Here is a 17,616-nt window from a genome sequence, read left to right as displayed (position 1 = left end):
AGTGACGTGGCAGCTTGATAAGCTACTGAGCGAATAGACATCAAAACATTCTGGAACTATGCAAAGGACTTTTGTAACCTTCCCTGTTGTCCGCGTGCTTGAGGAAAACGTGAAGTTATATTCCAGGGTGACCGGCGTCACGTTTCACTGTTATTGTCAAACAGAGGCCTTATAGGTCATGCGATGGGGCAAAGGCGTGCTGATAAGACGCACGCGGAGCTAGTTCGCGGGGATTTTACGATGTGCCAGATAGCGTATATAAACCGCGGCCACATTCTAGGTGGATACAGTCTGTAGTCTGACCAAGCCCATACTTCGGGTCAGCCTTCTCGAGTGCTTGTACTCTTTCACTCTCTCCCGACGCAACCACAAGTAAGTGTCAGACAATTTCCGGTTTCGCATGTATTCCATTAGTTGCACGCTATTTTACATTTTTCGTAACAACCAATAGTAAACTTGTCTTCAGCCCGAAAACTGGTTTGTTACAGGTCTCTCTAAGCTAGTCGATCCCGTATAATCCTCTTCATCTCAACCACCGCAACCTACATCCATTTGAATTTGCTTGCTGTATTCAAGCGTTGGTATCCCTCACAAGTTTTATTGCTAGCATATCCTCCCTTACTAAACTGACAATTCCTTAACTCCAGGGTGTGTCATGTCAAACGATCCCTTCTTTTGTTCATATTGTGGCACAAGTTTTTTTCCCCATTTCGATTCGGAACATACACATTAATTATTCTATCTACCCACCTAATCTTCAGTATTCTTCTGTATCATCGCATTTGGAAAGTTTAGGAACCGCTTCCTATTGCAAAATATTATTGCATTGCTCTATTAATATTAATTATAAGATGAGCTAAAATACTTTTTATTAAGACTAATGCTGCAACATCTTGGCATGTTGAGAAACGCGTCTGTAGTACTATTATAAAGTTTACAATTTAAGCAGCAGTCAGTCACATTTATGGTTTAAAACTTTTTTTACTCATACCACGGTTGCTGCTTAAACTAGAAATCTTATAATTTTAAGTGTTTCTTTGAAGATACCCCTTCAGTGAAGTAGGAGGAGCTGTTGTTAGTAAGTCTTTTAATTCAGTCTTAAGCTCCACCTCATTACCCATCAGACAACTTAATAAGTTCTGGCATGCTGCTAAATGCATCCGACTCCATTGTATACTACTGTTGAGCTCCTGAAGTCGTTGAGCTTGTTTTTTTTTCGTCGTAGCACCACATTCGTGTTTTGTGGTATTTTTTGAGAAAAGTGAATTATTGCTAAAGACAAATGATATTAATGAACCTAATTGTTCAGAAGCAGTTGTCAAAATGTAACATTTTTAAAGACTTTTGCAGCATATTCTAAAATTATCGCCAATTGGAATTCTTATAATACTCACGCATTGTGAAAATATTTGTTGAATTTCCCCTGAACATTATTCTGTAACTGCAGATTAAAGTAATTTGTTCATTTTTAAATCACCTATAGCAGTAATCATGCGTACTGTACATGTAACTGCACAAATGCACTTCATTATTTCTGGGTGGGGGTTGATAATTAAGGTTGCAAACTGTCTGTTGTCCCAAAACGTGATCACTTTCTACTTCTTATATTTAATTTTTAAAAGAGAATGTTTTATAGCTTTTAAGTTCTATGATTATTACTGGATTGCATGTACTGAGTTTCTCTCTCTCTCTCTCTCTCTCTCTCTATTCATTTATTCGATTCCGACTCTCCGTGACCCACGAACCAAAGCGCGCCAGTTTCTTCTGTTCTTCACTTTCTCCCGCAGACTTTCCAGTTTCTAATTCATTACTTCTGTGATTCAGTCGATACATACCATACCTTGCCGCTTTCTTCTTCTGTTGTCAATCTTCCCCAGCATTAACGTCTTATAATACGCTCATCGCAGGTCAGTTTTTGTTTCAGTATCAGATCTTTCAAGGAGCAATCTGGTTTTATTTGCTGTAATCTGACCTATTCGTTCTCCTTGCGGTTCATGGAACTCTAAGGAGCTTCCTACAATACCACAATTCAAAGGAATCTGTGCCGTTCAGCCTTTCTTGTTGTCCAGTTATCTCATCCGTATGTCACAACTGCAAAGACCGTAGCCCTAACTGTAAGGTCCTTTGTTGTTAAAGTTAAGTCGCTACTCTTCAAAACACTGTCACGGGTGGACATTACGTTCCTGCCGAATAGCAAGCGTCTCTTGATTTCGTAGCTCAGTCACCATCACCAGAAATCTGGGAGTCGTGAGAACTGAATACAGAAACTACCTCACATTTTCTGCACCTTTATATCATGAAGTGATAATAATTTTTCGTTTTCTTGACAGTCAGCATTAGATCAGTCTTTATACTTCGGTAAGCGGATCGTTCATCTTCTTCAACTTCCGCCATTAGTATGGTATCATCAGCTTATCTAAATTTCTTTATGTTTATCCCAACTACTTTAATTCCACTTTCTTCCACATCTAGCCTAGCATTGCTCATAATGTGCTCTGCACAGAGATTTAATAAATGATGTTCGACGTCATCGAATATTTTGTTGCCTTTTCAGTATGAGTTGTTGCTATTTGTGTACCATCTGTAAAAAAAGTCAAAATTAGCATCTACTGACGATACAAGTTTGTGAGCAATTCTGGATACAAAATAGAACCCAGCGGAACACTTTTTCTTAATGTTTCAAAATTATGAGTGTTCATTGGTATGTGTGGGACATGAAACTGCTAAACCACGCTTTCTGTCATGCTTATAAGATAAAAACGACGAACCCACTTCTACTTTCCCACAATATTTAACTTTTGAATGTGGATATCATGGTTTACACCAGGAGTGGCCAAGAATTCCGCCCGCAGGCCGTGCCGTGACACGAATGCCATAGAGCACAGCCGGGCTGGGTCACGATTTCTGCACCGCCAAGCCAAGCTGAACGTGAGGAAGGAACTGCGAACGGGCCGCATTTAAATGGCAATGCAGTCGCATTGCGTAGGACTTGGTTTTATATTTCATAGTTTTCAACTACACACATAAAAGGCAAAACATATTTTCAGTGTTATTTAACTTTTTTTAGCACAGTGAAGGCACATAATTTTTATCTGGTACCAACTGATGACATACGGACAGGCGCAAACAATTTCATAAATTTTCGCACTTAAGACGCCGCATAATGTGAATTATTTAGCTTCATAATCGAAAAAACGTTTTTAACGCACACATGCTGATCATCGCATTATGCAGATGTGGAAATTCTACCCGAGAAAGCAATGTAAACATCCCGGACAGCGTTAACGTTAAAGGGATTTGTCTTTAAATCAGGACTTACCTTGCAGGTCAGTGAGTCACATCTGCACATGCACAATGTAGCTTTCAAACGAAATGGCAAACGGTCTCAAAAACAGATGTAAGGTTGGCAGTGTCCTTAAAACGAGTAGAAAACATGTAAATCTTTCAAGACCACAATGTGTTTTTCAAAAGTCGCATTTTATCCAACGTCAGTGAACTTAGGGAACTGGACTGCGTTTCTCAGAATGTGTCCCTTCTAAAACGCGATTTTTTCTTTACATGTATCCCCAAAAACTTAGAAACAAGTTGTTTCTCTCCTTGCAGTGTCCTACTGTAGGTGGTATGCAGTTACGTCCACTTGAAATGCGAGGTCTGCAATCGATTCCAGATGTTCTAATTTTCGTTCCTGCACTCCATTTTCCTTCATATATTCAACGATAGTAAGTTTTAAATCGAAAAATCGTCCCAAGCATGACTCTTGACCAACTTGCTTTGCAATAATATGTAAAAGCTCCATTGTCTTCGTTCAGTTCTATCGACAACTCTAGCAACTGCGACTTCAGAACTTTTCTGTTCGTATCACCAACCTCTCCACGTGCTCCATGACTGCAGATTTTGCAAAACGCGCTACTTGAGGTAGAGAATAATGAATCCCGTCTGTCGATCGTTGTAAATTTTGTGGTTTTCATTGCCAATTAACTTTCAGTTCTTTCTGCACAGTATTGTAATATCGTAACATAGGAAATTTACAATACCCGTCGCTTAATCCCGAACTTAATAAAGTTGTACCGACCTAAAAATGTCATGCCACTAGACTAAATGAAACGTGGCACTTTATCGGCTGCTTCCGAGAAGAACCGTGTAAACCCCAGTGTCAGGGCGCGCCTTGCCTTGCCCTGCCCGCAACCCGCACAACCTGCACGCGTGAAATTTGGAACACCGTGGCCGGCCCTGGTTCACACAGTCAAGTCTTCGCCAACTGACAAAGATTTCCAACAGCAATAATTTTAGGAATTCGGTCATCGTCCTGAGCGAAATCCACATTGTCCAGAGGTTGTTTTTGTTGCTTGCTATAACCACTTGTTCTTTCTGTCTTCCAGAAAAGGGAAAGATGCTGCGTAACCTGTTGGTGAGCGCCTCACGCTCTCTGGTGCCCATGAGCAGGCAGAGCCGTCTGGTGGCTACTCAAGCTGCCGCAGCCGTTCAGCAGGTACGTCCAACACTTAAGACTGGAGCACCACTAGCTTAGCCTTACACATGCCTGTCTTCCCCACTGCTTTAGGACCTATTAAATTCCTTGTTCCACGTTTCTCTGCTGAAGAGATAGCTATGCAAAGAAATTCTTTAATTATGATGCCGCCGGCCGGAGTCGCAGAAGTGGTTCAAGGCACTAGAGTCAAAGCGCGTGACCGCTACGGTCGCAGGTTCGAATCCTGCCTCGGGCATGGATGTGTGTGACGTCCTTAGGTTAGTTAGGTTTAAGTAGTTCTAAGTCTAGGGGACTGATGACCTCGGCAGTTAAGTCCCATAGTGCTCAGAGCCATTTGAACCATTTAATTGTGACGCCACAATAATATCTCCACTGTGTATGGTCTCTGTAGTCAAAACATTTATCATTTCGTTTCCGTTCATACCTGTTTTAGAAAGACGTAGATTTCTCATTAAAGTAATTGAGTAGCTCGAAAGGAATTATATCCTCCCTGCAAACGAGTATGGATTGGGAAAACATCGACCATACGGAAACGCAACTTACGCATTTATTACATGACATTCTAAAAACCAAGGATCGAGATAAACAGTTAGATGATTTCCATGCATTATTTGACTTCCACTTCCTCTGTAGTCAAAACATCTATCATTTCGGTTTCCCTCATACCTGGCTGTTGTTAACGTTTTAGAATGACGCAGATTTCTCATTAAAGTAATGGAGTAACTGGAAAGGAATGACGTTATCCATGAAAACCAGCATGGATTACGAAAACATCCGTCATGCGGAAACGCACTCACGCATTTATTTCATGACATTTCGAAAACCATGGATCGATGCAATCAGGTACACGGCTTCCGCGAAGCAGTAGACTTATACAACCGCAATATTTAGTAACAAAATAACAATTGTATGAAGTACAGCGGAGACTCGATTAACGGGACTAATTATTTTCGTAAGTCACTTGGATAACCGAAAATCTGGATATGAAGATTGGTGATTGTTGTATTATTAAGTGTAGACAGATAAACTACGTCGCTGCATATGGTTATCTTTTAGGTACGTTTTAATATAATTGCCTCTCTACCGTTAATACATCACGTTAGGTGTTTATTCAAAACAAGAAAAACAAATTAAACTTACCAAAATCAACAAAAATCAAGGTTTGTTAAGAGGCTAGGGACAGGTTTTCAGACATACGTACATATTTTCTTAAATTATTAAGGTATTGCAACCTTAGTCACGGAATATCTAACAAAAGTCGCATAGGACGTCACTGTAGTTTAAGTTTGTTTAAAATATTTGGTAACTGTCATTTCATGTAAACAGTTTTTCGTCATTGCTGCTACATCCGGAATTCATTTTAATTGTAGTAAACTCACAGGATCACATTCTGTTTGTTTTTATAACCATATGAGCCGGCCGGGGTGGCAGAGTGGTTCTAGGGGCTATAGTCTAGAACCGCTCGACCGCTACGGTCGCAGGTTCGAATCCTGCCTCGGGCGTGGATGTGTGTGATGTCCTTAGGTTAGTTAGGTTTAAGTAGTTCTAAGTTCTAGGGGACTGATAACCCCAGCAGTTAAGTCCCATAGTCCTCAGAGCCATTTGAACCATTTTTTAGAACCTTATGAAATTTGTTTCGAGGGCTTGAAATGCACTTGCATGAGATGGTTCTGGATGATTTTCTGCACCTTTGTTTCCTTCTGTTTCATTTTCTTGCTTTTGCTGCTGTTCGTTTGTCTCACGGGTCGCGGGCGGATAGTACACGGACTAGACAGTACAAAGACACTTGCTGGCGGTTCACAGTCCGGATAATCGCGAATCCGTGTAACCGAGGACCGTGTAATCGCGTCTCCACTGTATCAAACAAAATATATGACTGGGTTGAGGATTTCATAACAGGAAGGACGCAGCATGTAATCCAAGATAGAAAGTGAAAGGAAATGCAGGTGCGCCTTAGGTAACTGTGTTGGGACTCTTGTTGTTCATGTTGTATGTTAATGACATGGCAGACAGTATTTATAGTAACCTCGGCCTTTTTGCAGATGACGCAATAATCTATAATGAAGCACTGTCTGAAAATAATCGCACTAATGTGCAGTCAGGTCTTGAGAAAAGTTCAATGTAGTGCAAAGATTGGCAATCTGTTTTAAATGCTCACAAGCGTAAACCTGTGCAGTTAACGGAACGCAGAAAAGAAGTATCGTACAAAATCAGTGCATTACAATTAGAAGCAGCCGGCTCACATAAATACCAAGATGTAACAGTTTGTAGAGATATGAAATGAAACGGTTACATAGGCTCATTCGTGAAAAGGTAGATGGCAAATATCGGATCGGTGACAGGATGCGGGAAAAATGCAGTTAATCTACAAAGGAGACTGCTTAAGAATCACTAGTGTGTTACATCTTAGAATATTGCTCAGTATCCGGGACACATACCAAGGGACTAGCAGTAGATATTGAACATAAACACAGAAGAACGGGAAGAGGCAGGTTTTCCTCAAGAGAGGAAGTCATGGAAATGCTGAACAACCTGAATTGGCAGACGCTAAAAGGCTATTTTCAAAGTTTCAGGAAGGAGTATTAAGTGACGTATGTAGAGTGTAATATTGAGCCCATACTTATCATTCCCGTACGGGCCAAATGGTTCTGAGCACTATAGGACTTAACATCTTAGGTCATCAGTCCCCTAGAACTTAGAACTACTTAAACCTAACTAACCTAAGGACATCACACAACTCCCAGCCATCACGAGGCAGAGAAAATCCTTGACCCTGCCGGGCATCGAACCCGGGAACCCGGGCGTGGGAAGCGAGAACGCTACCGCACGACCACGAGATGCGGGCCCCGTACGGGCCGTTAAGATTTGAATAATTGTTGCACTTACAGAGGCGAGGCAGTGATTCTTCCCCCACTCTATACGCGACTCGAATGGGTAGAAAGCCTAAACCCCTGGCATGCGCTTCATGGTGGTTTGCAGAGTATCTATGTAGATGTAGATGTATAAGGTGGAAAGTGAAGCAGATATCAAACATCATCTGCGACAGGATTCTTTGGACGTGTGGATACTGTGAACGAACACATACATGTACTCCAATTCAGTCTATAGGTCTCGTAAGCCAACATATCAGGAAATGGAAAAACCCTTCAGTCCCACACAACTACTATGTCCAGAACAACAAGGAAAACCAATAGTCACCCACGTTGCACCATCACGAAATTCAACTTGAAAATGCCTATATACTGATTACACCTGCAGCTTTTGCCATCATGTGGGACTAGTTGAAGAGATGGGACTCTCTTCGAAAGACAAGTTTTTATTGCCCGGTTTTGAGCATTTTATTGTTTCGTATTTTACTTGATATTTCGAACAATGTCTGATATCATGTTGGAATAAACATGCTAGTGGTCAGCTTTCCGTTGATGTCGAGTAGGACTGTAGGCTTCATCAGCGCTGTAAGCAGGACACTTTGGGACAAAGTAGCTAGTGGTGGAAAGAAATTCACTGACAATGCGTACTAGGTAAATTCGTTGCAGTAATTTGTCATCCCAACAGTTCCTCTGAAGTGATTTACAATGACTTGCAGTCGATTTTGGGCCAACGATAACGGCACTAGTAGTAATGTGAATGACTGCTGTTGTTTGCAGCACCCAAAACCCGTGGCGACTGTGGACGGTGATCTGGTGTCGCTACACCTGCCCTCTGGGGAGCACCACAAGCTCCCCACCATGTGGCTCAGAGACAACTGCCAGTGCCCCAAGTGCTTCAATAGCCAGCAGATGTCGCGCATCATCTACTGGGACGAGCTGGACACAAGCGTCAAGCCCACCGACGTACAGGTAAGTGCCAATTCCTTATCCTCTAGGTCGACAATAAGCCAAGTTTCTCACTTTAAAAAAGTAAGCACGTAAATTACCTGAAGATTTCAGTGACTAAGTTGCCTCCGTCTCTCGATGGATCCCTCCCCTCGTCGGTACTTGACTCCCACTGCTATGTATGGATCACGCGTGCATGAAGACGTGAATTTTCAATAGTAGAAGAATAACGGGGGCGGACTGTAACCTTCGCTTTTCAACTGGGCTCTGAAAAAGGAGATCGGTGAAAATCCGACACGAAATGTATCAAACTGGGGACCAAAAGATAATACCTATGAAAATTGCCTTACATTCGCAGACGGCATTTCCTTGATAACAGATACACCAGGAAATGCCAAAACCTAAAAAGGAAAAGTGAGTTTAAAAATTGCTTTCCCAGAGATAGAATTTATAACAAACATTAAAAATCGTTCACAGAAATTACTCATAAATCAAAACAAAACAAAGGAAGTCGGCTCCTTCAAACATTTGGTCGAGTTGCTGAGCATTAGCGACAGTAAGAAGGACAGTGTCGAGATAAGAGTAAATAAGATGAACATTGCATTCCAGAATACCAGAAACATACACAAGTAGAGGACTCTGGCGTGTGACACCAGGATTAAACATCATAGTAAAACAGTGAGACTCGAAGCTCTCTACGGTTCCGAATCGCTATAACTAGTGCGGCAGGATGCGTAAATAAAATCACGAAAATAGAATGCAAACTGGTTAGAAGCATACTTGGCCCAAGGGCAACAATTAGCACAGAAATCTATGAACATGTAAAGAACACAATGCACCATCTTCAAAAGAAGAATGCTGTTCTTTGGACATGTACAAGTATGAGGACACGCTGACGAAGCGTATCTGTAATACAGTTATGAAGCTGAAAGAACTCAAAGAAGCAACCATCAACATAATGGACATACGTAACAGGACTTTATTAATGAACAAAATTCAGAAAGTTGTCTTCAGTAACGAACAAGAAAGGTCTCTGCTTCAAAAAGTGCGCGAAGCAGAGATCGGAACACATGAAACGATGTGGGCGAAGAGGAAGAAGACTGTGTGCAGCCAGAATTGAAATATTGTTTTAACGTCCGCCCTAAACTCCTATTCGAATAAATAAATAATAAAAAAAGCACTCCGTCGTCAGGCCACGAGTGGCCTACCGGGACCATCCGACCGCCGTGTCATCCTCGGTGGAGGATGCGGATAGGAGGGGCGTGGGGTCAGCACACCGCTCTCCCGGTCGTTACGATGGTATCCTTGACCGAAGCCGCTACTAATCGGTCGAGTAGCTCCTGAATTGGTATCACGAGGCTGAGTGCACCCCGAAAAATGGCAACAGCGCATGGCGGCCCGGATGGTCACCCATCCAAGTGCCGACCACGCTCGACAGCGCTTAACTTCGGTGATCTCACGAGAACCGGTGTATCCACTGCGCCAAGGCCGTTGCCAAATAAATAATAATAAAAAAATTAATTCTAATGAGAAAAATGAACTTCAGCTAAAAGACACTTTATGAACCTTGTTTTATTTTTATAATCACGACACTTTCCTAGAACTTATTTTCAGACGCTCACTCTTACGTGTGATTATACCTAATCGTCTGGAGCAGCAACGCCTTTGAAATATTGCAAATGGGAATCTTTTCACTAGGTGAAACAACCATGTTCAGAGCTAAACTTCACGGAAAATTTGTGGTGTGACTCCGTATTCTACTCTTTTTGACAGGCGGACGAAGAAAAGTTAGCTGTCAAGTGGTCGGACGGCCACAGGAGCGAGTTCACGCTGGAGTGGCTCAAAGACCGCAGCTTACTGCCGGAAGACCAGAGGAAGTGGCTCGACACGACCTACAGGCTCCCAAAGGTTGCCTGGAACGCCGAAAACTACAACTCCATCCTCCAGAGATTCAAGTACAGTGACGTTGTAAACAGGTAAGAACTAAATCAAGAAATGAACCACTGTTGCGTGGCGGAACGAAATACTGGCAAACCATTACATGACTGTGCACGGTTTCTACTCTACGAATTTCGATTACGTAAACTTCGCAAATTATTTTCGCTGTTGCAAGGAAGTGAATCTACATTGAGACAGTTAACTGTGTATAATTTTAGAACTTTATATTCCGATAGAATGTGCTTTCGGATGAAAAGCTATGGATAACAAATTTATGCAAGATCATTAATTTACCCCTTTCCCGCTCCCCATGAAACTAATCTAAGGTCACATTTTTTTCATATTCTGGAGTCACTCATCAAGCCAAAAGAACTACTGATGAACATTACACAAGCAATTTTTTTTTGTTTTCATTAGTCTACTGACTGGTTTGATGTGATCTACCTCGATTTCTTCTCTTGTGGCACCTCAGAGTAGCAATCACACTCATTGTGGAACCACGCGACCGCTACGGTCGCAGATTCGAATCCTGCCTCGGGCATGGATGTGTGTGATGTCCTTAGGTTAGTTAGGTTTAAGTAGTTCTAATTTCTAGGGGACTGATGACCTCAGATGTTAAGTGCCGTAGTGCTCAGAGCCATCTAAATCATTTTTTTGCCTTTCTCCTCTTCACTTCCAGCAAGGAACACCTTCGAGGTTGGCTTGAAGCTATGGCTGTATATGGTGTCGCTATAGTGTACGACACACCACCAACAGAAGAGTCATTGCTCGAATTGGGAGACAAAGTGATGTTCCCAAGAAGGACGCATTATGGGTAAAATTCATTACATATTTTTTGCTGTTTTATAAATGCTTTGGTTCTCTGTTTGAAGTATTTACTGTTTTATGTCAGCGAAAAGTTGTTAAGACATAAAATACACAAACTCATATCCAATGTTCGTTAAATTTCCAGCGTGCAGTTCCACATAAGGGACAAACCCAACACCACAAATGTGGCGTATCTTAAGGAGAACCTAGAGATGCACACCGACCTTATGTACTACGAGTACAAACCTGGGGTAAGACTCTCACACCAACCTACAGTAAACAATAATGAGTACTTGAAATTCTGTAGGTAGAAACAGCTCAGAGTCACAAGTAATATGAACAACACCTTTTTGCTTTTCAGATAAACATGCTGCACTGTCTGGTTCAGACAGAGGGAGCTGGAGGTGATAACCTATTGGCTGATGCTTATTACCTGAGCGAAAAGCTGAAAGTTACAAACCCAGAGGCTTACAAAGCTCTTAGCACGGTCCCTGTTACGTGGGCAGACATCGGAGAGGACGGAGGGAAAACGTTCTACAGCTTGTACAGGGCACCTGTCATTTGGTAAGTCCAGTACAAGAATAGTGTAGTGCGCACCTGCGACACAAGAGTTGTATTGAATACGTAATTACTGAAGGTTGCCATGAGTTAGACTCTGTTAGAACATGTGCTACAATTAAACTGAAATTTACTTGAGCATGCAGAGTGTACTCCACATAGAAACAGACAATAGTGTAAGATTTTTCAATATTGTACAGGGTGAGCAAAATCAAAACTGGCCCAGAAAGTATTTCGTGCGCTTTAAAACAGGCAACCCAACTTATACCATCTGGCACTAGAGTGGAAGATGCAAGTTGGGCTGTCTGTATTGAGGTGGATGAAATATTTTCCGGGCCAGTTTTATTTTGCCACCCAGTGTAAATGTGTTTTACGCTTGACGACAGTGATGCAAAATGACTAATATTACAGAGGAGTCCAAAAAAAAAATGTATCCACTGTCTAAAAGTCCATAACTTGCAATGGATGAAATATTTTCCGGGCCAGTTTTATTTTGCCACCCAGTGTAAATGTGTTTTACGCTTGACGACAGTGATGCAAAATGACAAATATTACAGAGGAGTCCAAAAAAAATGTATCCACTGTTTATAAGTCCATAACTTGCAAATTAATTGACGGAGTCGTCTCATTTTTGGTGAAAGTGTAGATTAAAGTCCAACTTAAAGATATCACTGTAGGTGTTCGAAACGGTCATCATTAACATCCACACACAAACTATGCCGCCGAACTGCACTACGAACTACTGACTGCAACGTGTTCAGTTGGATATTTGCATATGAATGTACGATGGGTTCTCGAAGTTCATCCAATGTGCGTGGCTTTTGTCGATAAACGACGTCCTTTACTGTTCCCCACAGCTAAAAGTCCAGAGGAGTAAGGTCTGGGGAACATGGGGGATACTCCACAGCACCTCTACGGCCTATCCATCTTCCTGGCAGATTTTCGTTGAGATACGCCCTAACACGATTTTGGTAGTGAAAGTAAACGCTTCCGTCTCCATACAAGTCTCGGATGGCAGGTAAAATGGATGTCTGAAACTTCTGAAGGTACACCTCACCGGTAACTGTGCCGTCAAAGAAGAATGGCCCAATCAAGCCCCGGTAAGACAACCCACACCACACATTTACTCCTGGCAAATTCACGGCTTTGTCTACATGGACATTCGGTTTTTCAGCAGCCCGGCAGATGCAATTGCGGCGATTTACTGTACCATTGAGTTTGAACTGTGCCTCATCAGACAACACAATCATCTCTGCAAACTCTTCATCATTGCGCACCATGTTAGTAAACCACTCAAGGCACTCCATTCTACGATCTGGGTCGTCCTGGTTCATTTCGTGTAGCAATCGTGGGATGTAGCACTTCCACTTTGCTGTCTTCATAATTCGCCGAAAACTTGAGCGACTCACTCCAGTTTCACGGGCACACTGTCTCACAGGCTTCTGTGGTGAGCGAGTGAACTATTGTAACACACGATGTGAGTTAGCTGGACTTGTTACTGCAACAGGTCGTCCATATCGTTGTTTGTGTACATCTTTAACAGAGCCTTCGGCTTCAAATTTGTCTCGAATGCGACGAATCGCTAAACGTGTCAGGGGCTCTGTTTGATACTCATTTCGCTATTGCCGTTGAACCTCATTAATGTTTTCGTACTTAAAATACCACTTCAAAACTGACTTCGTTTCATTAAGCCTTGCGCCAGCCATGTTTACTCGAGTAACTAGGTGCAACTAAGAACAAAACACGATCTGGCGACTGTCATCTGACAGCCGGAACTATAAACTATTACACAACCAAAGATGAGACAAGTCCGTCAATTAGTTTGCCAGTTATGGACTTTTAAATAGTGGATATATTTTTTTGGACCCCTCTGTATTTTAATGTGATGCCAATTTCGCTGTGATCGTTTTGCTCGTAACTGGTAGCTAATAAAATTTTATCGGCAGATATTGGTGGTACATAAAACTAACTTTCTTTAATTATTGTTGGCAATTTCAAAGTTGGGCACTGACCTACGTTTCGTCTGTTTTCAGTTTGACACCGAACACCATAATAAGGACCTATTCTAACAATGCTACTTCTTTTCAGTAATGACATGTTTGGCGAGTTCATGAGGATAAATTACAGCCAGCCTCAGAGATCTTCACACTTCAATGCCACTCTTGACCAGATTGTTGCCTGGTATAAAGCGTACGACGTCTTCACCAAAGAGTTACACAGCCCAAAGAACCAAGTTCGCTTCAAGACCCGCCCAGGTATTTTCAAGGCTAAAAACCTTCTAGTCATAAACAACATTGGTTTCTCCGATGATGTAAAGAGAATGTGTTGTGTAGTGTAGCCTGGCTGAATATCGTGTCCTGATTCCAGGAGAGATCCTGACATTCGACAACATCCGGCTGATCCACGCCCGTGAAGGCTACGACGACAAACCGGGCAACGAGAGGCACATCATAGGCCAGTTCCTCGACTGGGACGAAGTCTTCTCTCGCCTCAGAGTTCTCCGCAAGGAAGCGGGTCTCATTAAATACTAGTATTACATCTTAATTCGCTCTCTGCGATATGAACAAAACTCAGTGCCGTGGGAACTGACTGGAAGACAGTTGTGACACTGCATCATCACAAGCGCCTGTGTTCAGCAAGGAATGTTCATGGACAAACTACCATTTGCCTGAAGTACTGAGGTTGTGATGGAATATAGTCTCTTGTGTTTCGCAGCACAACGCTGTGTGTGATTGTTACTAATTTAAACGTTTTGTATACATGTGTATATGTTTGTCATTACATTACATACTTAAGACTGATAAGACATGATTCAAGCTTGTGGAGTATTAGCCGTAGCTCCGTCATATGCATGTGGTTCACAGTTTTATTGTTGTAAAATTGTTTAGTATTTATTTTTGCTCGCAGAAATATGAAAAATAAATTATGTGTTGAAATTGATAGTTGAGCCTAAATCTGTCACACTTATCTTCCCCTCCCACGATCTGAACGTGGTTATTTTATCTTTGTGGATGTAGCCTACAGTCCGAAGAATGTTGTGATGTAGCACTTACCATGTGCAAATCTCATCATATCAGCATAATTATTGCATCGTACCTCCGATCGACTGCTTACTTGTCTGTTTATAAGTCTCCGTCTGCCGCGCGGGATTAGCCGAGCGGTCTCAGGCGCTTCAGTCATGGACTGTGCGGCTAATCCCGGCGGAGGTTCGAGTCCTCCCTCGGGCATGGGTGTGTGTATGTGTGTCCTTACGATAATTTAGGTTAAGTAGTGTGTAAGCTTAGGGTCTGATGACCTTAGCAGTTAAGTCCCATAAGATTTCACACACACTGAAGTCTCCGTCTACAGTTTTTACCACCCAACCGAAACACACTCATCCCTTCCAGTTAACTATGCCTTGACGCCTCAGGACATGATTTCCTATCAACCTATGCTTCCTAACCAAAATGTGTCATAATCAGGGGAAATTTTGATAAACGCGAGGATACTGCAAATAATTTACCGAGCAGTTTCCCGTGATGTTTTGGTAAGCAGAACAGATTAAACCAAGAAACAGTAACCCCACTTCGAATTGTATGTCTTCGTGGGTAACCTTGCGGTAACACACAATCAATATGGTTCAAAATAATTGTATGTCTTCGTGGGTAACCTTGCGGTAACACACAATCAATATGGTTCAAAATAGCGCTGAGCACTATGGGACTTAACTTCTGAGGTCGTCAGTCCCCTAGAACGTAGAACTACTTAAACCCAACTAACCTAAGGATGTCACACACACCCATGCCCGAGGCAGGATTCGAACCTGCGACCGTAACGGTCGCGCGGTTCCAGACTGTAGCGCCTAGAACCGCTCGGCCACCCCCGCCGGCCACGATCAATATGAAATTATTCAAAAGAAATAATCATTCGCTCTCTATTCGCCAAGGCCTTCGATTGTGTACATCACGTAAGTAATAGAAAACTAGAGTATAAGTGGCAGTCTAATGAATACGAGATACATGGAAAAAATGGAAGTAAACTGTTTATTAGTTCAAAAATAATCGCCGTAACTGTTAATACATTTATCTCACTGTGAGAGAAGACGGTCAGTGCCTTCATTGAAAAATGTTTGCGTTTGCCTGCGGAACCTTGATTGTATCCAGACGTGCACTCTTCGTCCGAAGCAAATCGACGACCACGAACTTCTTTCTTCAGGACTCAAAAAATTGAAATCGCATGGGAAGAGACCAGGACTATATGAATATTGTATAGTCTTCCCGCGAAAGTTCCTCAGCGTAGTCCAAATGCCCAGGAATGTTGACGCATTGGAATTATTCAGTTGCAGGATAATGCTTGCCCACAGTTTGCCAAGGTCGTTTCGACTACGCAGCAGAAATTTCGGTGGTAAGCCCTTACAAATCATCCATACAGTCCCTATAACTCCCCATACGATTTCCATGTTTTTGGAGCCCTGAAGAAACATATTCGTGGCCGTCAGTTATTTGGACATAGAGATGCTCACCTGTTCACAATCATGTTTCCGAAGACAACCGCAAACATCTTTCCACGAAGGCACTGACCTTTCAGAAGCTCATTTCCGAAAGGTACCAAATCTGAAAAATTGAAAAATGTTATAACAGGTGGTAGCTCTACTTGGAACCATTACCTATGTAACAAGAACTGTTATGTGCGCCAAAACGTACCATATCCGTTGTATATTTGCGGTTCATGGTGAAGAGTACCAAATCCAGTCTTGTTTTGTTTTCAAGACGTGCCAAATCCCTGCAGCCAACCGTTGCTCTTTTTGGTAATGACGTCACACACAACATGGCCCACATTTGTTTACATAACGTTATATTGTAAAGACGTGTCTGGCATTTTTTTTTTGTTCATTGCGAGTTTTTAATTAAATTATGGAGCCTGATATATCAGATGAATACTATGAATCACCAACAGAAACTGAAAACTCAAAGAAAAGGGCATGTAGACCGTAAGTGATAGAAAAATGTAGTGAAGCAAGGTAAGCGTGCAAAAAATGGGAGTGTTAGGTCTCAAATTAGTTGCGAACATATCAGCGACTTCTGCAGTGCTGCTCGTTTCTTACCAACTGAAATTCAAGAGTTCCATTACAGTTTCTATGAGAAAATAGATTCTGGTTCACAAAAGAAGTTCATTTCGGCCTACACTGATGCAATTCACCGCAAAGGCGCACCCCCAATTAGGAAAACGGTAAAGGTGTCAGGAAAACAATATCTGTAAAATATAAAGAAAAAATCTCAGTCTGAGGTTGTGAATGTATGTCGAGATACATTTCTAAGTGTATCGAACATTGGTAGGGGAATGATTGGGAGAGTTGCAAAGGCAAAACGAGGGACAGGTGTTACTGGTCCATAGAAGAGAGGTGGGTCTAGCTAGATTGAAAGCTGAAATTACTAGACTTCAAGAAGAAATTTCTTCCCATATTCAATCACTCAAACGCCGACGGAAGCATTAAGGCCGAGATGGAGCACCAGGGAGAAAATATACTCATGTAGACCTGAATTTTCGAAAAATGTGGGTATTATTTTGTGAAGGACATGGAATTTCTTGGGTATCACCTTACTGGACCTACAGTTTGTATTACAAGGTGATGTACTATCTTCTCTCATTTAATATTACTTAAACTCTACTTCATTGTAAATTTAAAGGTTAGGAAAACACAAAGTCATTTTGATTAGTATTCATACCATATACCCTCATGTTCAGAAAAAAACAGAACAGGATGTTCGTATTCACAGGACATGTACATTATTATGTTCTGCAGAAATAGTAAGCATTTCATTAACCTCGGTTCAGTATGTTTCCTGTTGCCTTGTGGGCACAGGATCCGCAATGAACCCTGATAACTTGTGCGAATGGCGTCTTGTGATATAGCCATACATGCTGCATTCACCTGGCTCCAAAGTTCATCTGCGGTTGTTGGCATTGGGTCACAGCACTACACTAGTCTTTTCACTATATCCCACACATTTTCGATTGGCGAGTAGTCTG

The 17,616-nt window shown here is 42.0% G+C and overlaps 1 protein-coding gene and 1 pseudogene across 1 annotated transcript; one reads left to right on the top strand and one right to left on the bottom strand.

Annotated features, from left to right (window-relative positions):
* The first annotated feature begins 302 nt into the window (after window positions 1-302).
* LOC126463375 (gamma-butyrobetaine dioxygenase-like) lies at window positions 303-14,547 on the top strand. Its single transcript, XM_050096152.1, has 9 exons — window positions 303-372; window positions 4,380-4,489; window positions 8,137-8,328; window positions 10,078-10,280; window positions 10,922-11,056; window positions 11,195-11,300; window positions 11,411-11,613; window positions 13,696-13,862; window positions 13,975-14,547. The coding sequence occupies exons 2-9, from the start codon at window positions 4,391-4,393 to the stop codon at window positions 14,136-14,138; spliced, it is 1,269 nt and encodes a 422-aa protein (XP_049952109.1). The 5' UTR covers window positions 303-372; window positions 4,380-4,390; the 3' UTR covers window positions 14,139-14,547.
* On the bottom strand, window positions 9,683-9,800 carry LOC126419768 (5S ribosomal RNA; annotated as a pseudogene).
* Window positions 14,548-17,616: the final 3,069 nt, after the last annotated feature.

Source organism: Schistocerca serialis, chromosome 1 (genome assembly GCF_023864345.2).
Source record: "Schistocerca serialis cubense isolate TAMUIC-IGC-003099 chromosome 1, iqSchSeri2.2, whole genome shotgun sequence".
In the NCBI taxonomy this organism is placed as follows: domain Eukaryota; kingdom Metazoa; phylum Arthropoda; class Insecta; order Orthoptera; family Acrididae; genus Schistocerca; species Schistocerca serialis.
The sequence above is the reverse complement of the archived record's forward strand: the minus strand, read 5'-3'. Positions and strand labels throughout refer to the sequence as shown.